Below are 18266 nucleotides of genomic sequence, written 5' to 3'. Positions count from 1 at the left end.
GTTTTCCACTCCATCTGGTCTCATGTCTGCTCTTTATCCCAATTTGAGGAGGAGGTGACCTGATGGCCATCTTTGGAGTCTGGTTAAAAAAAAAAAATCAAGGGAGAAGAGGAGGCTGAGGAGGCAAGACCTTTGCCGAGGAAGGGCTGCCCAGGTTAAGTTAGCTACGGGGCTGCCCAGTATGAGAGGACTCAAAAAGAAGAGAGGAAGATTGCTTGCCCTGGGATTTAAAGTTCAATACGAACTTGAGCAAACCCCAGACAACAAATAATAAAAGCAGCTTCATAGTGGTTCTTTACGCGGGGAGAGAAAACCACTCAGAGGAGGTCTTGCAAGTGAAATGTCTCTCGTTTCAACAAGCCTAACAGGAAAGGGGTGACAGAGAAAGGAATCCTGAAGTCTAAACCCTGCGCTACACAAGTAAGGGCCAGCTACAAGGCTTTGGTGGTTCCCAGAGGCGCCCAGGCATAGATCGTAACAGTCTACACAGAACAGGGTGTTCTTGAGAGAGCTCAGCAGCAGTTGCCCAGAACTCAATGCCTTCCAATCTCCTTTCCCTCTGCTTCATAAATTCGCATGCAAGAGCACACCCAGTCCCCAATTAAAAAAACAAAACAAAAAAACAAACAAAAAAAACTCGCTTCCCTTAGACCCTACTGGAAACCTAAGTCCTAAAGACCCTCACCATTCCCTTGCAAAATGACTTCTACAAGTGGACTGGACCTGAAGAGTCCACGGCTGTTCATGTTGGAGGCCGCGAGGATGAATGGAAGACTGCATTGCCTGCCACAAGCTGTAGCCGCCTGACCTGAAGACTTTCATAAAGTAGGCAGTCGGGAGCAGAAGAACAGAAAAGGGAGTGAAGATGTGGCGGTGTGGCCAGGCAGAGGGGAAAGGCGCGCCTTTGAGGAAGAAGAGGGAGGAAGCTAAAGAGCAGGAGCTCTGGAGGAAGTAGGACAGGAGTGGGAGGAGATAGCAAAGAGGCGCGGAGCCGGCAGTCAAGAACGGAGGGCTAAGAAAGCGGGAGACGGAGGCGTGGCTTGGGGAGTGGCCATGTCGACGCCCCGCCCCTCCAGACCCCGCCTCCGAGCCGCCCGGGGCGCTCGGCAAATATGAAGAGACTCTGCCGCCGCGGCAGCAGCGGCCACTGCATCCCTGAGCTGTGCGCGCCGCGGCCGGGGCGGGCCTCGGGACTAGGGCTAGGAGCCAAGGAGCTGGGGCGGGACGCGGAGAGGCAGGGTTGCGGTTCGGAGCCCCGCTCGGATCCGGCCCCGACGGCGCGCAGGGAGCGCGCGCCCTGCAGTCCCGCGCTGCGCCCGCCGGGTATGGGGCGCGCCGCTGCCTGAGGTCGGGCCTGGCGGGCGCCCGCCCGGGGTCTGCGGCCGAGGAGCCGTGTGCGCCCAGCACCGAATCGGCCAGCGCAAGGAGGGTACCGAGACGGACTACAGCGAGGCCCGGAGGAGCACGGAGATGTCCCGTGTGCGCCGCCTCCTGCTCGGATACCTGTTCCCAGCCCTCCTGTTGCATGGTGAGTTCAGAGGTGGGTGGGTGAGTATGGGGAGGGAGGTCCTGTCCTCCCAACGCCCCGCAGATGACGGTGGGAGACGCGCCTAGTCGTTGGGGGGCACAGAGCGCCCGTTTGCCCAATCCGACCGATGCGCTGAACACCTTCCCCCAGCGTCGCCCACAGTGGTTTTTGCTGCTGCAGTGTTCTTTCTGAAAGGATGCGAACCTCGCCCAAACACTTTTTATCTCTCACATCCGTAGCTACACAGTCGAGGGAAAAACTTTATATCCACTCTGTGGGCCTTTCCAGCTGTAAACTGTCACGAAACCGCAGGCTTTGCGGTCCCATTTCCACCGGTGTCAGAGCGCAGCAGGGGCTCTTAGTGGGGTCCTGGCCTTTATGAGACTGTAAAGAGAAAGCTGTGCTGGTTTATAGGGAGGACACGTCTCACGGATGTTTGTCTGCCGTCTGAGGACCAGTGTTTGTAGTCTGCCGGGCCCCCTTGGCTCTGCATTGAAGCTTAGTGTGCTGCTGGATTCTCTGGGCGCTAGGGGACTCTTGGTAGCGGGTCATGAAAGCCAGACTGAAGGAGCTGTACTCCCAGATCCCTCAAACTGGTGCGGGATGAAGTCTTCCTGTGCTGTTCTTTGCACTAGTTCTCCAGGCTGCAGAAAAACCGTAGCCAGACATCTGCGCTCGAAAGGGGTTCCAGAAATTGCATAGTACAAAATAAGGCGATTGCATTGTGGTGGACAAAGCATGTCTTATGACAGGTGGTTGTTGATAATTATGACAGACGGCGGTTTGGTCATTCTGTTGTCCAGAGCAGTAGTCAAACACCTGACATTTCCGTCGAGTGACTTTACTGGTGTCCTTTCTTAACATCCACTGAAACCAACCTAACCTGCAACAGGGGCCAGCACTGTTTCCCACCCACCCCTCACACACCCCTAGCTTCTGGGGTACTGTTTTCTTTGTAGTCTTTGGGACAGCTTTCGAAGCTCCCCCGGGGCTTTGTGAACCTGCCTGCCCAATTGATTGCCAAGGTGTACAGATGAGCCCCAGCCACCCCAGCATCTTAAAAGTCAGGATGGAGCGCTTGCAGTTCCAGGGCAAGAGAGAGAGAGAGAAGGTATAATTATAGGGTTGGACTTCTAGGCCCATCTGCTTAGAATTACAGAGCAGTTTTAATCTTTGGCTGAAACATGAAACAAATCAGAGCCAATGAGCAGATCAAACAGCAGCTGCCACACACACAAGAAAAAAAAAAGAGAGGATGAAACAGGCAAAATTGCCCCCTTGTTAAAAAAAAAAGATTTTACTGATACTACTGTTGTAATATCTGTAGGGGGGTAAAGGTAATAGTACTGTCAAGTGAAGTTATTTAAAAGATTCATATGCATAGACTCTATTGTCAGTTGAACTTCAGGGACCATCTTCACAAAAATACCATGCCCCCCCCCCACTGTGAGCCTTTTGCTGCCTCTTGAGAAACAGGGGTTGTAATGATATGCCTACTTACCAATCCAACTGAGACTGGACTAGCTGGCAGATATCAAGAGCCCATATATACAAGTGTATCATTTAGTCCAATGTAGCCAGGAATCTTCCACATTTAAGTCGAGAGTCTGTGATTACTCCATGGGATGGGCGGGGGGGAGTCTCCCCAGTGGGGCCAAGAGATGAACAAGACAGCGGGAGTAGCTGCGAGATGCAGTCTGAGCTGTGAGTAGGAACAGGGCCAGTGTGTGTGTGTGTGTGTGTGTGTGTGTGTGTGTGTGTGTGTTTATGAAGAGAAAAGATAAAAAGGGAGGTTTGAAAAGCTTAATTGGGCAGGCTGGATAAACCTTCAAAGGGTAATGCAACTCCACATTGAGTTTGCAATGATGCAATTATTAAAACAAAAGTTGCCCAAAGATCTTTATACTTAGATCCAAGGGGGGGAGTTGTGGGATTCAGAGGCAAGACGCAATGCAAGGAGTAGTTATTCAAGTTACAAGTGCTCGTGGTTTAAGAAAAGGATGGTATGAAGCGCCCAAAGGGACTTGAAATCGCCACCCCCACCCCCCCGCCCTGAATTTTTATGTGATTAAAATATTTTAACAGAAAACAGGTATTAAGGAACTTAACCCAAGAGAGTGGCTTGGTGAGCTGCACCATTTCAGAGATAGGAGTTTCACAAGCTTCTAGAAAATACTATGGCAAAAGCTAAAGCCTGCTCGATTATTTCAATAAAAGACACAAGTCCGAAGGAATTTCCTAGAATGGGTTACTGATTTCTTTCCTGCTATGGAGGCATTTGATTTGCTAACCATGAGACACCACTTGACTATTTATGATAGCAATTTTGTAGATAAAAGCAAGTGTTCTATGGCTCTAAATGTACTTGTAGCAACTCTAATACGTTTCGGTCGGCCTGGATAGAAGATCTGCTGCATGGACAAGGGAGGCTAGTGAGAAAGACACAGACGGTTCCCTGAAGGACCCGAGCCAGGCTACTGGTGGCAGTGCCATTATGTATGAGATCCAGTCTTTGTTCAGTTCTGTAGCCACTTTGATTTCAATTCATTAGAAGTCATAAATCACCCTCCCTGCCCCCCCCCCCCCAAATCCTATCCATGAGTAAATTAACTCTCACAGGACCTGAGGCTTTTTTTCTCTTCTTTATGCAACTGTAAAGTGTAGTTTGAGACCCAAGTTCAAAGAGTGCTGCACAGAAGTGTGCCCGCCACTCTGCTCTCCTCCTGCTCAGATTTTGCAAACAACTGCACTTCTTAATCCAAATAAAACCTCTTGAGTGTCACAAAGGTGCACAGCTGGCAGCTATCCATTATCACTACTTTCTTGGCTTAAAGGAAAAGGCAGTTACGTTCGTTCACGTGTCAAATTTTAAAACTCATTCAGCTCTGGACACAGACTGGCAGGAGGTGAGCACAGTAAGTGGGGTTACACCGATGGGACAGCCAGTACATTTCCATAGCAGAGCAGATGTTGGGAGAGCAGTGTTTCCCAAATGCTGTTTCCTTTTGTTTCCTTTGACTTCTCAGAGAAGTGGAGACCTTTTAAATTTTTCCCCTTTGATCCAGCTTATTCTATCAGAGGTTTAGGAGCTAAGGAGGTGGCTCAATTGGTCAAGGGCTCGCCTTACAAGCAACAGGACCCGAGTTTGGTCCCCCAGAACCCACGCAAGCATAGCCGTAATCCTAGGGCTGGTGTGGTGAAGGCAGTCATGTCTCTGATCAGCCGGGCTAGTCTGCTTGAACAGACTGAGGAAAGAAAGGAAGAGAGGGAGGGAGGGAGGAAGGAAGGAAGGGGGGAGGAAGGAAGGGAGGGAGGGAGGAAGGAAGGAAGGGAGGGAGGGAGGGAGGAAGGAAAGAAAGAAAGAAAGAAAGAAAGAGAAAGAAAGGTAAGTTGGATGGTATCTGAGGCTTGACACTTTGACATTTGTTCTCTGGCTTCCACACACAGAAATACATACCAATGTGAACCTACACACACACACACACACACACACACACACACACACACACACACACACACGAGAGTGAAAGGAAAGGAGGAGGGGGTGGACATTTAAAAACTGCCAATTGCCAAATCAGTGCTCAACCAACAAATTTCCAGAAAACATTCTTTTTCAAGAAGACATTTAAATGCAGCACAATGGAGACCTTCACAATGCCATTTTACTGACAATAGTCTTTGTAACCAACAAAACATGTTTCTTCCCTGTTCCTTTTCCCTCTTTTCATCAAATGGAATATTGACAAGGATCATAACTTATCTGTCCACAGTAGTGGGCAAGGACCTTGGACAGGTGTTATCCCATGTGGCAGAGGAGTTGTATGCCCACGTGCACTCTTTCTCCCTAACAGATACGGACTCTCGACACGGGTGGGTGATGTGGCTGTGTAGCTGTGTACTGCTTAGTATGCCAACTGACAGAGTCTGAATGAAGCATAGCACATTAAGAGCAGGGACAGGAACAGACATGCTGGTGACGGTGGGTAGATGCTCAGGGCCTGTGGAACAGGTGTGCCTGCTGTTGAAGTGATCACAGAGGAAAGTTCCAGAAGACACCAGCCACTAGCCACCAAGACTGGATGCTGGTGTGCAGTAATTGTATGTATACCGGCTGTCGCTCAGCTCTCTCATCTTCAGGGCGAATTATTCTGGAAAATGGAGTGGTAGGTATCTGAGTATGAGAACGGATCCATGTGAGAAATCAGTAAGTGTATTCTGTTCTCTTAAGTGCCCTGCAGTTTTATTCACTCAGCTAGCCAGTGTTCAAAATGTTTAACTGTGAGTCCACTGCCTGTGTGTGTCACTGCTCACTATGTGTAGGGCGGAGGAGGGAGCTTTCTCTTCTCTTGAGAATTCCTGAAGAGTTTCTACTGGTAACGAAGAGATAACTCTATGAACCTCAGATCCAGGAGGGTGGCCCACTGTGTGTCATTGTACTAGTCTGCTTTCACACAAGCATGCTCATACCACATACAGTATACATACATGTCCCCCACACAAACATACTTCATGCATATAAAACACACACATATTGCACAAACACAAAGCACAAAGATCATTTCACACACAGGTACATAGACACACATACCACATATGTATAAGTGGTACAGATATCATAGATGTGATATACCACAAACTCCACATACAAACCCCCACATACACCACAAACACCACATACAAACATGTATTCTAAATACATACTAAACATGTACCCTATCTATGCACCATACATAGCATACACATATATGCTGCACAAGCATAAATCACATATATGTGGTATACACATATATACACCACATACACATAGAAGAAGGATTTGACCATCTCAAATCAACGCACATCTACTCCAAAGGCCTTGGTAGGTATTAAAAGACTCCCGCTAAAATCAAATATAGCCAGAAATTGGAAAAGTTTTGCTTTATTGTATTTTTCCTAAGGGGTGATTATTTCCTGTATGAAGATTTATGGGCAGTATAAGCAGTTCTTTTAGTTTCTGTTTGCCACTGGAAAGAAACTTGGAACTAAAACCAAGACTGTGGTGTGCACCAGGGCCCACATGGCGGTTAGCCCTGGTACCACCTGCAGCATGCAAGCGCCTGTTCCAGGCCCCGGGAGCTGTGCTGAGCTTATCTCCCCGTGCCCACTTCAAAGCTTGCTGTACAGTAATGACTGCTCATTTAATTGGGCAGGGCGATTTCATGGATAAGTAATTACCTGTAGTTAAGCTAATCAGCCTTGTTTTCTATATCAACACTAGTGCTGACTTGAGATACTGTACTCCTCTGACTATCGAGGCACACACATTATGGAAAGCAGGGAAAGCTGTAAAGTGAGTTTTGAGAAAAAGGATCCCTCAGAGGCTCTCTGCCCAGGGCACTGCTAATGTGTTGACATGGCGTGTATTTACTTTTAAAAATTAAGTTTTAAGCATTGGAGTATATCTCTAGAGACTGGCCTGACCAAAGATTAGTTCAGCCCCACGTGTGTGCCTGAAAATTATTGTTTTCCTGTGAATTTTGCATTGGGTTATCTATAAAATGCCTCAGGAGACTTTACTTCCCAGCCAGCCTACGCAGGCATGTGGGAACCAGAACCTATAGATAATTTAGTTCTTAAAATGTTATTAAAAAAAAAAAACCAGCAACACAGATTTGGACCCATATACTTTTCATATGTCAACAATGGTCTTTTCGTAAGAACCCAGCTCATGATAGTTATTAGCCCTTTGTTGAGTAAATGAATGTTGTCTCTCACAAAGTGAGCAACAACCAACTGCCTCCCTCCCTGCCTGCCTCTTCTCCTGCAGCCTGGCTTGCTCCTGAGAGCACCATGGCTCTCTGGAGGAGATGTAGTGACAGCAGACATCCCACCGCCATCCCTCCCTTTGAAAGCTCTGCTAAGGGCCACCTTCCGAGAGTGCGACCCGTGCTTTCAGGTGATGTGAACAGCTGGGCTCTTGTTGATTGGAGCACAGACTTCAGTGAGAGTCAGCCTCCTGCTTCCTCTTATTCAAGCACATCTCAGTTTTATTTGTGGCCGTTGGGTGTTCTTACTGTGAACAGGAGACTGCTATGGGTTGGTGGATAAGATTTCAGCAGAATTTAGGAGTCCTGGGTGCAGTAATTCATCTACTTGTGGAGGAGGGGTGCCACTCATGGATCTGCCTCTGTGTACACAGTCCCCGCAGCAATCCAAGGTCTTTGTAATATTCGGAAAATGGTAACCTATAAATGCTTAACCTCACGGGACTTAATTTGTTTTCAATAAGTGAACAATTTCCTCCCAGACTTTTACATTACTCCTTCCCTCACATTCCTTCAAAAGAAACCACCCTTTTGCCATAATGATTTTATTTGGGTCCAGGCCATGCTTGAGATCACTTTCTGGAGTTGTTTGATGACCGACTTACTCAGAGTTCCCCTGGACTGGGAACAGGGATGGGTGTGTCCTTGTAAATGGGCACCGTGGCCAACTGTTCATAAATTTACCTAAGAGTGTCCCTGTGCCTAAATGGTAAACAGTGATTGACCAAGTGAAGACAGTGTTTGTAAAAAGTGAGTTGTCAAGTGTCGGGTGACCCTGAAGACCCCTGGGTTGACCAGTGGTCTAAGGTTGGGCTCCTTGACTGGCACATCAAGGCTATGCCCTGACAAAGAAGTGATGAGGCATAAGGATGTCGGCTTTAGCCCCTCCCAAAAATGAAACTGGTACATCAAAGAAGCTTCTAATTCCTAGACATTAAAACAGAAGTAGCACTTTTTAAAAAGCCATTCATATTTATTATATCAACCAAAACCCCAAAGAGTCGTTTTATCCACCCACAAAGAGAAAGAAGATAAAAAAAAAAAAAAAAGCACTACCTTACTTAATGCATGATATGCCCCTCAAGTATTCTTGTGTAGAAGAAAGCTGTGTGATGTCGGATCGTGGAACCTTGAACTGATGAAGCCCGAGTCAGGCTTTGTTGGTACGTGCCTATAGTCACAGTTTCTTAAAAGCTCAAAAGATCCAGGTCAACATGAGCTACAGAGTGAGTTCAAGGACAGCCCAAGCAACTTAGTGAGACCCTATAAAAAGAGGGCTGCGGAGGGGGGTATAGCTCAGTAGTGGGGTGCTCGCTTAGCATGCACAAAGCTTGAATACTACATCTCTTCCCCCAAAGGTGGGGCCTAGTGGGAAGTTATTAAGCCATTGGACACATTGCCCTTGGGAAGAATTAATGTGGTCTCAGGGAGCAAGTTGCTATAACAGATCTGTAGCCCCCTGCTGGCTCTTGAGTGTACTCCCACCACCATGCCCTCAAGCATGTTGTGACCCAAAACAATGTGAGGTCACAGCCCCCAGCAGAGCCAAGCAAAAGTCACTGTCATACAGTGAAAATAAACTTCATGGAAAAAAAAAATTCCAGCCTCAGATAGCTTATGATAACAATGGGAAATAAGCTAATACAATTATTAGCAGCCCCCATAAATTCGCTATCACACCTGTTGCGTCGCCTCCATAGGCTTGTGGTCACCCGTTCCCTGGCTGAACTGGCTGCCTCACAGATTACTAAGCTGTGTTCAAGACTAAGAGCCCTATAATAGGTTGGCATTTGCCTCCTACTTTCCAATAATTTGCCCAATGGATTTTTTTTTTTTTTTTTTTTTTTTTTTTTTTTTTTTTTTGCCACTGGCTTACAACGCAACCTTAACTTCCCTGCCCTGTGACACCATTCTTTTGAGTGACCCATCGAAATACTAATCATCACTCCTGCCTCTGCCTCCGAGCTCCTGGCTTTATTCCCAGAGCCCCCATTTCCTATCCAGACCTCCTAGTCAACAACATTTACCTTTATTCATATTTGCACTTCCTGCCTCTAAAATACACAAATAGTTGGTATGTATTTGTCAAGCTGAGCAGAACTTGTTGGTGACCACGTGCCTGGTGCTGTATGCTCTCCTTTGTTTTGTTTTGTTTTTGTTTGTTTGTTTTCTTTTTTTAAAAGATTTATTTAGTTATTATGTATATAACGTTCTGCCTGCATGTGCGCCTGCCTACCAGAAGAGGTTATTACATCCCATTATAGATAGCTATGAGCCACATGTGGTTGCTGGGAATTGAACTCAGGACCTCTGGAAGAGCAGACAGTGCTCTTAACCTCTGAGCCATCTCTCCAGCCCCTGTATGCTCTCCTTTGGAATCATAATAAAACCCAGGCTGCTAGCCCTCCTCACTATCCTCTTGTTCAGAGTCATCACAGGGTGCTGGCTGCCAGCCCTACTCTTTGCTCTCTTCTTCAGAATCAGAAAATGTTGTCTGCCAGCCCAGGCTTAATTCTGAGGCCTTAGTCCTCCTCAGAGCTCAGAGGGAGGCCAGCTGTGGGCCTGCCATCCTTTTTTAACTGTTTCTTAGGAGAGGCTTTTTGAGACTGCCTTAAGAGTTTTTCACTACCTGTAACAGTGCTAACAGTGCATGAAGGGCCCCGTGCCAAATCAGACCCAGCCAGGAGGAGTGCCGTTGTCTGCTCATTACACATACATGGGCTGAGGATCAGAAAGGTTGAATAATTTGTGTGAGTTCATCAGCCTGTAGTCTATTTCACCAACTATAAGATACCCTGCCTCCCTTTTTTTCTACGTTTAAGATGTTTGTGGTGAGTGTTGCTGCCAATGGGGTCACAGTCTCTTCAGCCTGTAAGTAGTAAAGAGTCTGTGCTCTACCACTGAGCTAAACTGATCCATGACAGAGCTATTATAGCCTATGGCAACTTGGACAGAATCTCTCCTGTTCCCCCCTTACATATACACCCTCATTTCCTGTGTCTGTGTCTTGTACTCCTCATTTTGAGTTTAGTTGCAAGGTGACTGGTTTTGGAAATGAAAAGGGTAAACTGTTAAGTTAGCATGCATGCTTTCTATCCATAACCTGCTGATAAATGACTCTCTGAGCCCGAGGAGGAAAACCGCTGCGAAGGGTAAAACAGGTCTTAGAACAGAGCAAGGGGGCGTTATTTGTCCTCAGTAGGGCAAATGTTTACTGTGGGACAAATAGCTGCAATTCTATAGTTTCTCACCCAACGTATCTTAGTCGCTTGAAAATGTGGATACCCGCAAAAACATGAGGCCGTTGTTTGTGTTTTGTGACCAAGACCCATATAGGGCAAAGATTTGTTACCGAAGGTCAGAAAAATTGCCAAATCTTGAACAGATCAATGTCGACGCCATCTGTGAATGGCTGATGGGCATTGTTGAAGCATCATGTCATTGTTAAATGCAAGCATTTGTCGCTGGTAAGAAAATAACTGTGCATCTCAGCCACCGTTGGATTCTTGGGTCGAATAAAATTCTGTAATCAGCAAATCCAGTTTGTAAACTCAAACTGCCCAGCCCAGGTGACTTCGTGCCCATTCCTTGCACTCCTGGCTTTTATTAGCCACGAGTTTATGAGAAAACGTTCATTCATGGAGTGCAAAGGGGTTTGCACATCAAATTTTTAGAACACAATTTGGCCATCACTGAGTTGTTCCCATCTTTGTTGAATGCCTAGAGTCACATTTCAGGTAGAATTCTCTCTGGTTCTCATGCCTTTAGTCTTAATTAAAATCTGTTTGAAGCTAGCCACATTATAACTGATCACATCATTGACCCACCAGATAGCAGGTTGCGTCATATTTTGTCCTTTGATGGACTAATAAGGGACATGTAGGAATGTTTACTGCATCAGGATAATTGTAGCTGTTGGGTTGGCGGAGGTATGGTGAATGACACCTTTGTCCCCTGTATTAATTAGTTCACAACCAAATGAGAGGTGGATGTGGATGTCAGACATTTAGGTATTCAATGATCTGAACTGTGGCAAATAGTCCATGAGAGCACACAGTGTAGATGGTGTCAATCATAAAACTGCCAGCAATTCACTTCCGACTCGTCAGACTTTCTACCTGGCCTAGTGTCACAGCTGAACAACAGCAGAGCGGGGGCCTTACTTTGTGTGTGTGTGTGTGTGTGTCTGTGTGTGTCTGCGTGTGTGTGTGTGTTGGGTATGCTGTTTTGTTAACAGGATAGTTTCAGAGAGAGAGACAGACAGACAGACAGACAGAGACAGACCGAGACAGAGACAGAGGTCTGAGGTCAGCAAGCTTGCTTCTTCCTCTATTGCCAGGCCATCCATCTGGGAGAGTACATGTGACACGGAAAGTGATGCTAAAAGCATCAATGGTAGAATCACCTTTCCTCTCTTCCACTCCATGAGAACCTGGAAATGGAGGCCCTTGATTCATAACTATGACTGGGAATAACGATGTCACCAGACAGCATTTGCCTGTTCTTATTATTGCCTGGAAGCAGCTCAGATCAAAAAAGCAACAGTCTTAGCCTGAAATTTGAACACCAGATGTATTAGCAGCTTTGGCACTGCTGTCCTCACAGTATCTGGCAACAACAAAGAAGAAACTGGGATTCTGGCTCCTTCTTTCAGAGATTTGCAGTCCGTCATGGGAGGGAGGGCAAGGAGGAATAGCTCAGTTCGTGGTGGTGTGGTCACACGTGACAGGACCTTTTCACTTGAAGTTGGACCAGAATGCAGAGAAGGCGGTGGAACCAGGGTCAGGGCTACAACGTTCCAATGCCTGTTCCCAGTGACCTACTTCTCCCTGCAAGGCTCTGCCTCCTAAAGGTCCCACAGCTTCCCAAAATAATGCCACCAGCTGGGGGAACAAACATTCCAAACCAGACGCCTGTAGGGGGGCATTCCAGTTACACCACTGCGTCTCACCATCAGCCTGGGTCAAGAATCTCTTACTCGGGTTTTCATTAGTTGAATAGTACCCATGGGTGCCTTAGCCTCGTGCTCCCAGCTGTGGTTGAGTAGGGCTAAGAAGAAGAAGCGGTTGTTCTGTCAATAGGGCAGCGTCTAACCGCTGGGACCGTACACCGAGAACTCATCCCGTCCCCTCAGGGCTTGAGCCAGTGGTGGCTGATACCTGAATATGAGTAGCCTGCTGCGTCTAAGGGCGGTACCCACAATGCCCTTGACCCCACCTGTTGGACTTTGTCTCTTAAAAAGCCCTACTACCCCTTAACATCACATCTGGAAGCCAGGAGTCTAAACATAAGCCCTTAAACAAATGATAACAAGGAGCTTGTGGTGGCCAGAAACTATGTGACTCAGTATAAGCATGTGGGAGGCTAGTCAAGGAGCAGGTCCCAGCCAAGGAGTTTCCAAACTGGCCTCTGGCCCCTTCTCTTCCCATGTCTGCAGGGCTGTGCTTTCCACAATGCTGGTCTTTTTGTTCTTTCTATTCCTCACCAAAGTATGCGGGTGTGTGAAGGCACCCTTCCTGATAGCCCTGTGTTTTCCCTCTCCCTTTAACGACACCTCTTCTTGTTCAGTGCCCCTAGAACATGCCTCTCTCAATTGACCTGGTGACAGGTGCTTGTGACTGTGTAAGAAACCCAGGGGAAAGCACCTGACCCCTGGCTTTGCAAAGAACCAGCTGGGCGGCCCTAAGCAAGCTAGGTTCTGATTCTCACGGGCCTCCTTTTTCCACCTGGGAAATGATCTCCAAGAGTCCCCCCCCACCACCACCACCACCACTTGGGCATGGGGATCCCGAAAGAGCAAGCACAGTGTGCAGCCTGCTGGAAGAAGCATCCTTTTCCCGCTGCAGCAGCTCCCAGCTGCAGACTTGACCGTCCACCTGCTTGTAGCCCGCTGCTGCTTTTGCTTACTTCCTGCTCTTGTTTTTCAGGGCTGGGAGAGGGTTCTGCCCTCCTTCATCCAGACAGCAGATCGCATCCTCGGTCCTTAGAGAAAAGCGCCTGGAGGGCCTTCAAGGAGTCACAGTGCCACCATATGCTCAAGCATCTCCACAATGGTGCGCGGATCACTGTGCAGATGCCCCCAACCATTGAGGGCCACTGGGTGTCCACAGGGTAAGAACTAACTGCGCTCGAGACAGGAAGTACAGAGAGCGGTCTGGGGGCGGGGTCTAAGGAAGACCCTCCTGTGGGACTTAGCTTTGAACACTCCACAGCAACTGCGAACCAGGCAACTCTTGGAAATTATGGCTGGTTAAGCAAACAGAGCTAAGAGCTGTAGAAATCTTATGCCTGAAGCAGCCATGGTATCAGCACTGCTTACTCCACAGTGTGAGTGAATAGATCCTTGTTTACTGAACTCTGTGGGACCACTTGTGTATAAAGAGAAACCATTAGCAAGTGAAATTAAGCGTCTGTGTTTCACTAACCCTGAAACATGACTGTGAAGCTCCTTACAGTCTAAATATTCTCGCCATATTCTGGTAATTTAATCTATGGTTTCAGGGCACCTCTACCAGCCAGCTCTTAGATTCTTTTCTGTGTTGTGAAGCTGAGATTTATCCTAGTTTGAGCTCTGGCTTATCTTCCATTAGAGGTTTTAAAAATAGCCTAGAGGCAGATCAGTGATTTTTCTTTCTACCCATTAAATTGTTGAGCATCAACAAGACTAGCTGGGATCTGATGACGTCTCCCTATGTGCAGTTCCTAGGATGCTTAACAGCCTCTGAAGATCTTGGGGGAATAACTGAACGAAGACAAAAGAAGTCCTGTAAAATGATGAAATTGGGTTTTTTTTTTCCAAAAATGGATCTCTTAAAATGACTATGACAAATTCTTTACAGATAAAATTTAAATGTGAAATTATAACTTGAAAATGGCCATTTATTAGATGGCTGCTGGGTACCAAGCAGTTTTTGTGTATAGTAGCTCAATCAGACTTGGTCCCTATTGGCAGAGATTTTACAGATGGACACAGAAAAGCAGATGTGCGATGACATCTGGGCCCTGAAAGACTAGTTTCTTCCTGTAGGAGGAGTTATCGATGTAAAAAAAACTAGCAAAGTTATGGCTGGATATAGAAAGGACATGGCTTGACCGGCCAGGAGACCCCATAAACCTCAAGCCTGAAACCTAACCCCTTGTGTGAGGGGAGTGGCTCTTTGCTATCTAGTAAAATAGGTCATTTTGTTGTTGTTGACAGTTTTATTGTGTGTGGTTATTTGTTTATTTAGTTAGTTTTTGAGACAGCATTTCAAGGCTAACCTTGAACCCTTGAGTTCAGGTAATCCTCCTGCCTACACCTCTTAGATAGCTAGGACTGCAGGTGTGCGCCACTGTGGCCAGCTTACTGGTATTCTAATTTAAGAAAACCTGGAAGTGATTGAAAGGCGCCCTGCCTGGACCACGCTTAAACCAAGATCCAGCCTTATTGAAGGGCATCCTACCTGTTCTGTGTCAAATAGATGAGAGCAAACACAAGCTGGGAGTGAGCCTGGAGAGACTTGCTCACTTCTGCCTAGAGCTGATGGTGACCCGAGAGAAAAGGAAGGGAGAGCAATGGAGAGAGGTTGAGTTTAGAAGAAACAGATGAAAGGAAAAAAGGAAAGAGGAGAGCGCCTCCCTTTCCCCATCACTGATCCCACTGAAGTCCAGTTCCCTTGGGTCAAAAGCCTCAGCTGGCCTTTGCCTCTCTCTTCGGCCTCCAGTGCCCAGTGCCCAAAGACTGTGTTTTATGTCCACAAGGCATTACTTAACATCAACGAATGTTAACAGGTATAAGAGTTCCCATGCTAAGTAGTAGTTATCCCTCCTCAGTCTGCCCGCTGAAAGGCTAAAATTGTTGACAATTTCGAGAAGCACCTGTGTTTGGGATGGCATCCCAGTCTCTTGATTTAGCCTTGCTGTCAGCTCAGCTCAGAGTTGTTTGTGGGCAGAGGTAGACTTCTGATGAGCCAAGAGTTGTAACTAGAAAGACCAGGGCCTAGCAAACTTCCTCGACAAACTCTGGGCTGCGATTCAAGGAATCCCTGCCCTCCACCGGTACAGGCTCTGCTCTGTCCGTATGGATTGGCGACAGACCATGTGAGACTGGCCCTGAGCCCATCCAGCTATTTTGCTCTGTAGGACCCATCGTCACAGGGTTTCTGGCTTGGGAGCCTAGCATTTATCTTAGGATATGTCTCCCTTTGCCAATCAATGCAAACCAAAGGGATCCTGGTCTCTCTCACTGCAAGCTTTGCTTCCACTTAATTGCGTCTTGTTTTTCCCCACCAAGAGGATAATACTTTTGAGTGGACAGAGAGGCAACCTTCCATTTCTGGCAAGTTTCCATCTCAGAACAAAGGACATCTCGTACCACCCTAGACAAGGTCTCTAATTTGAAGTGTTGATGACTCTAGTTGTTGTTGGTTTTGTTTTGTTTTTATCTACCAGGCGGGTGTTCCTTGTGTACGCCAACAGCACACTGTTCCCTCTTATCCAGAGGGAGGGAACATCCCTGTAAGGACCCTGTTTCTCCTCACAAACAATGAGTGAAAAACTGTTAGAAGAGACTGCTTAGGGTCAGTTGCTAAAGCTGCATTGCCTGGATTCGTGGCCAGGCTCTGGCGTTTGCATTTTAGGTGATCTTGTACAAGTCTCTGCATCTGCTGCCCCAGTTTCCTCAGTTGTGAATAGCACTCATACACAATGCCTAGGCTATTGTGAAGATTCAATGAGCTGACGCTTGTAAGGGACTTGCTGCAACGACTTGCTATGCCCTCACTCTCCTCCACGTGCCATTGGGTTTACCAAGCTCTTTCCCTGCTTTTGTCTTCAACAGCTGTGAAGTCAGGTCAGGGCCAGAGTTCATCACAAGGTCTTACAGATTCTACAACAACAATACCTTCAAGGCCTACCAGTTTTACTACGGCAGCAACCGCTGTACAAATCCCACCTATACTCTCATCATCAGAGGCAAGATCCGCCTGCGTCAGGCATCCTGGATCATCCGCGGGGGCACCGAGGCCGACTACCAGCTTCACGGTGTCCAAGTCATCTGCCATACAGAGGCCGTCGCTGAACAACTCAGCCGACTGGTGAACCGAACTTGCCCGGGTTTCCTGGCTCCAGGGGGTCCCTGGGTCCAGGATGTAGCCTATGACCTGTGGCAGGAGGACAGTAGCCACGAGTGCACCAAGGCTGTGAACTTTGCCATGCACGAACTGCAGCTCATCCGTGTGGAGAAGCAGTATCCCCACCACAGCCTGGACCATCTGGTAGAGGAGCTCTTCCTGGGCGACATCCACACGGACGCTACCCAGAGGGTGTTCTACCGGCCATCCAGTTACCAGCCTCCCCTGCAGAATGCCAAGGTACCCACCTAGCCATAGAGCCCTGCAGAGTCGGCTTTCCCGGTGACTGTGTAAAATAGGTGGCCCGTGGGGCGTGTCAGAGAGATCCTGGGGAACCTGAGGGTCTATCTGAGGGTTCTACCACCTCATAGAAGAAATGTTTTCTGGGAAGTGAAAGAAGTATGGAAGGCTGGGAAGGGACATGTAGCTGGGAGTTCCAGGGCTACCACCCACTTGTTCTGTGTTCTGGGAAGTAGTCGTGACGCTCATCAAAAATAGCTCTGACATCTCAGAAACTCTGTCCAGCCCAGAGGACAGCATGTGGAACATGAGGGGTGCCATGGCCACCATGCTGGCAAAGACTCCCATCAGCTGCCCACACTCCCCCCCCAACCCTGGAGATGGTGAAAGGAGCAGTGGGAAGGGGACAGTGGCATGCCATCCCACGGACCCTGAGGCTTCCTGTGGTCATTTCCCTGTTCCTGCTTCCAGGTTGCCCATGGCCTCCTGAGACATGCTGTCACGACCCTCTAAGGTCCTCGAGTCAGGTGCCTTTGTCGTACACTTGAACCAAATCTCTTTCTTCCAGACCCGAAATCTTTCTATTTTAATTAAATGACTTGGAAAGTCACTGTGATTAGAAATAGGACTGAGGAGGACAGGGAACAGTTAAGCCTTACAATGCTCATTATTCAAGTTGTGGGTCTAGTAATAGTTGGAATTCACAGGACCATTTCTTCCCCCCCGCCACCCCAGCTCCAAATCATGTTAGTTGATGTTTTGTGGGTCTGGGCTGGAGGGAGCAGACAGATACATGCCTATAGGAGAGGATGGAGGACTTTATAGCGTCCCCGAGCCGTGCTGATCGGCTTTGTGGAACATAGTTAAGCACGGTGTGTCCAAATGCAGAGCTCCGGCTGGTTTCTGCTCATTATTTAAGGGCTTCTTTATAGTCTTCCTCTGAGTTCACTCATCACCAGTCAAGTCATCTCAAGCTGGGTATACAGCTGGAAATGCACCTTTCTTTCCGTCTCTTGCTGTAAGCTCATGTAATGGAGCTTTATTAATAATCACATTCATTTAAACTATCAAAGTTCCACCCTGTGTGCAAGTGATGCCTGGTGGAGGTTCAGAGCACTCAAGTCTGAGACCCGATCCCCCCCAAGGCTGTGCTGCAGGGCTGTGGACAGCCCACCGGCAGGACCCAGCAGGGCTCCTGCAGCTTTCTTCCCACACTCAGGAGGAGGCAGGTCCATCCTGCTTTACCCTTAACGTTCAGAAGCCCCCAAGAGGCAGGGGAAGCTGTGGCAGTCCAGGAAGGCCTGCCATCCTCTTACTGTGATGGGCAAGGAGCCTGAAGCTCCGCCCCTTTGGGATGTTGGAGCTGGAGTAGGGGTGGTACAAGAAAGAGCTGCTTAACAGGATGCTGCCTGCTGCCGGAGGTATGGTTCTGGGCCAGGCTTCAGCAGATCTTGTAGGAAAATAGATCGGAACCGCCTGGCTTGCAGTTCTGTCCTGGGTCCTGGCTGACTGGGAACAACATCTGTACTCTGCAGTGAGCATCACAGATGCACACCATCTTGCTTAGAATCGGATTAGAAATGG

At 47.9% G+C, this 18266-nt stretch overlaps 1 protein-coding gene across 1 annotated transcript in view; it reads left to right on the top strand.

Annotated features, from left to right (window-relative positions):
- Nucleotides 1-1102: 1102 nt before the first annotated feature.
- The window catches only part of APCDD1 (APC down-regulated 1), a 31533-nt gene continuing 14369 nt past the window's right edge, over nt 1103-18266 (top strand). The window contains exons 1-3 of the mRNA XM_084779391.1: nt 1103-1528; nt 13260-13443; nt 16151-16682. Of these exons, the coding sequence (XP_084635517.1) occupies nt 1471-1528; nt 13260-13443; nt 16151-16682 (774 nt within the window). The 5' untranslated portion in view covers nt 1103-1470. The remainder of the gene's footprint in view (nt 1529-13259; nt 13444-16150; nt 16683-18266) is intronic.

The sequence above is a fragment of the Acomys minous genome (genome assembly GCF_964271855.1).
Source record: "Acomys minous genome assembly, chromosome: 4".
Classification (NCBI taxonomy): Eukaryota; Metazoa; Chordata; class Mammalia; order Rodentia; family Muridae; genus Acomys; species Acomys minous.
Note: the sequence above shows the minus strand (reverse complement) of the source record. Positions and strands in the feature narration are given on the sequence as shown.